A 944-nucleotide genomic window follows, 5' to 3' on the forward strand; every position below is an offset into this window, starting at 1 on the left:
AGGTTCCACCAGGTCCCCAGGGCTGTGGGAATGGTCCAGAAGGTTCCACCAGGTCCCCAGGGCTGTGGGAAGGGTCCAGAAGGTTCCACCAGGTCCCAGGGCTATGGAAAGGTCCAGAAGGTTCTGTGAGGTCCCCAGGACTATGGAAAGGTCCAGAAGGTGCCACCAGGTCCCCAGGTCTCCTTCTGGGAAGGGGTTGAGGTCTCATCTCCTCGTTGAAGGCCGTCAGGAGGAGGGGATGGATGAGGAGGGGGATGAGGGTGGGATCGGCAGGAGAGGGATGGTATTGGGGGAGGGAGGTGACAGTGGAAGTGGTGACCCCCCCTCAAAACCCGGGACATCCCTGGCTGGGGCCCCCACGGAGCTGAGGGAGCTCCGGAACTCCGCGTTGGGCGGCTCCTCCGAGGTTCTCGGGAGGGGTGGGGCCACCAGAAGGATCCAAGGGGGGACCTCGTCCTCCTCAAACCCCCTGGGAATGGGGATGGGGATGGACATCCGGGGTTGGGGGGAGACAAGGAGGGGACAGGAGCCCCTCCAGGGCCCGGAGGTGACATCCCACCCCCCCCGGTGTTCTCTTGCAGGGGTGGCCATCAGCACTTACGCCAAGTACTGCTACAACAAGCTCCAGAAGGCAGCTCTGACCGGGGCCAAGAAGGTACCAACCCATGGGATGGGCTTGGAAAACCCTTGGAGAGGGTGGACACCCCCTTCCAGGGGGGGTCACCCCCCGCCGGGACCACTGGGCTGGGGAGCGGCTGGTGGGGGAGGAGGGGGGGAAGTGGAAAAGGGGTGGGGAGTTCGGGAAGGAGTCACGGGGAGGATCATCCGGAGCGCTTGGAGACCTTCTGGAGAACTCTGGGAATCTTCTGGAGAACTCTGGGAATCTTCTGGAGACCCGGAGTTGTTCTGGGGACCTTCAGGAGAACTCTGGGAATCTTCTGGAG

General features: G+C 63.2%; 1 protein-coding gene across 1 annotated transcript in view; it reads left to right on the forward strand.

Moving 5' to 3' along the window:
• Positions 1-655, forward strand: part of ARHGAP39 (Rho GTPase activating protein 39) — a gene marked incomplete at its 3' end in the record, with an annotated part of 26,254 nt that extends 25,599 nt beyond the window's left edge. The window contains exon 7 of the mRNA XM_017839737.1: positions 582-655. Within this exon, the coding sequence (XP_017695226.1) occupies positions 582-655 (74 nt within the window). The remainder of the gene's footprint in view (positions 1-581) is intronic.
• Between the last annotated feature and the right edge of the window lie 289 nt (positions 656-944).

The sequence above is a fragment of the Lepidothrix coronata genome, unplaced genomic scaffold, assembly GCF_001604755.1.
Source record: "Lepidothrix coronata isolate B3197 unplaced genomic scaffold, Lepidothrix_coronata-1.0 Scaffold475, whole genome shotgun sequence".
NCBI classification, from domain to species: Eukaryota; Metazoa; Chordata; class Aves; order Passeriformes; family Pipridae; genus Lepidothrix; species Lepidothrix coronata.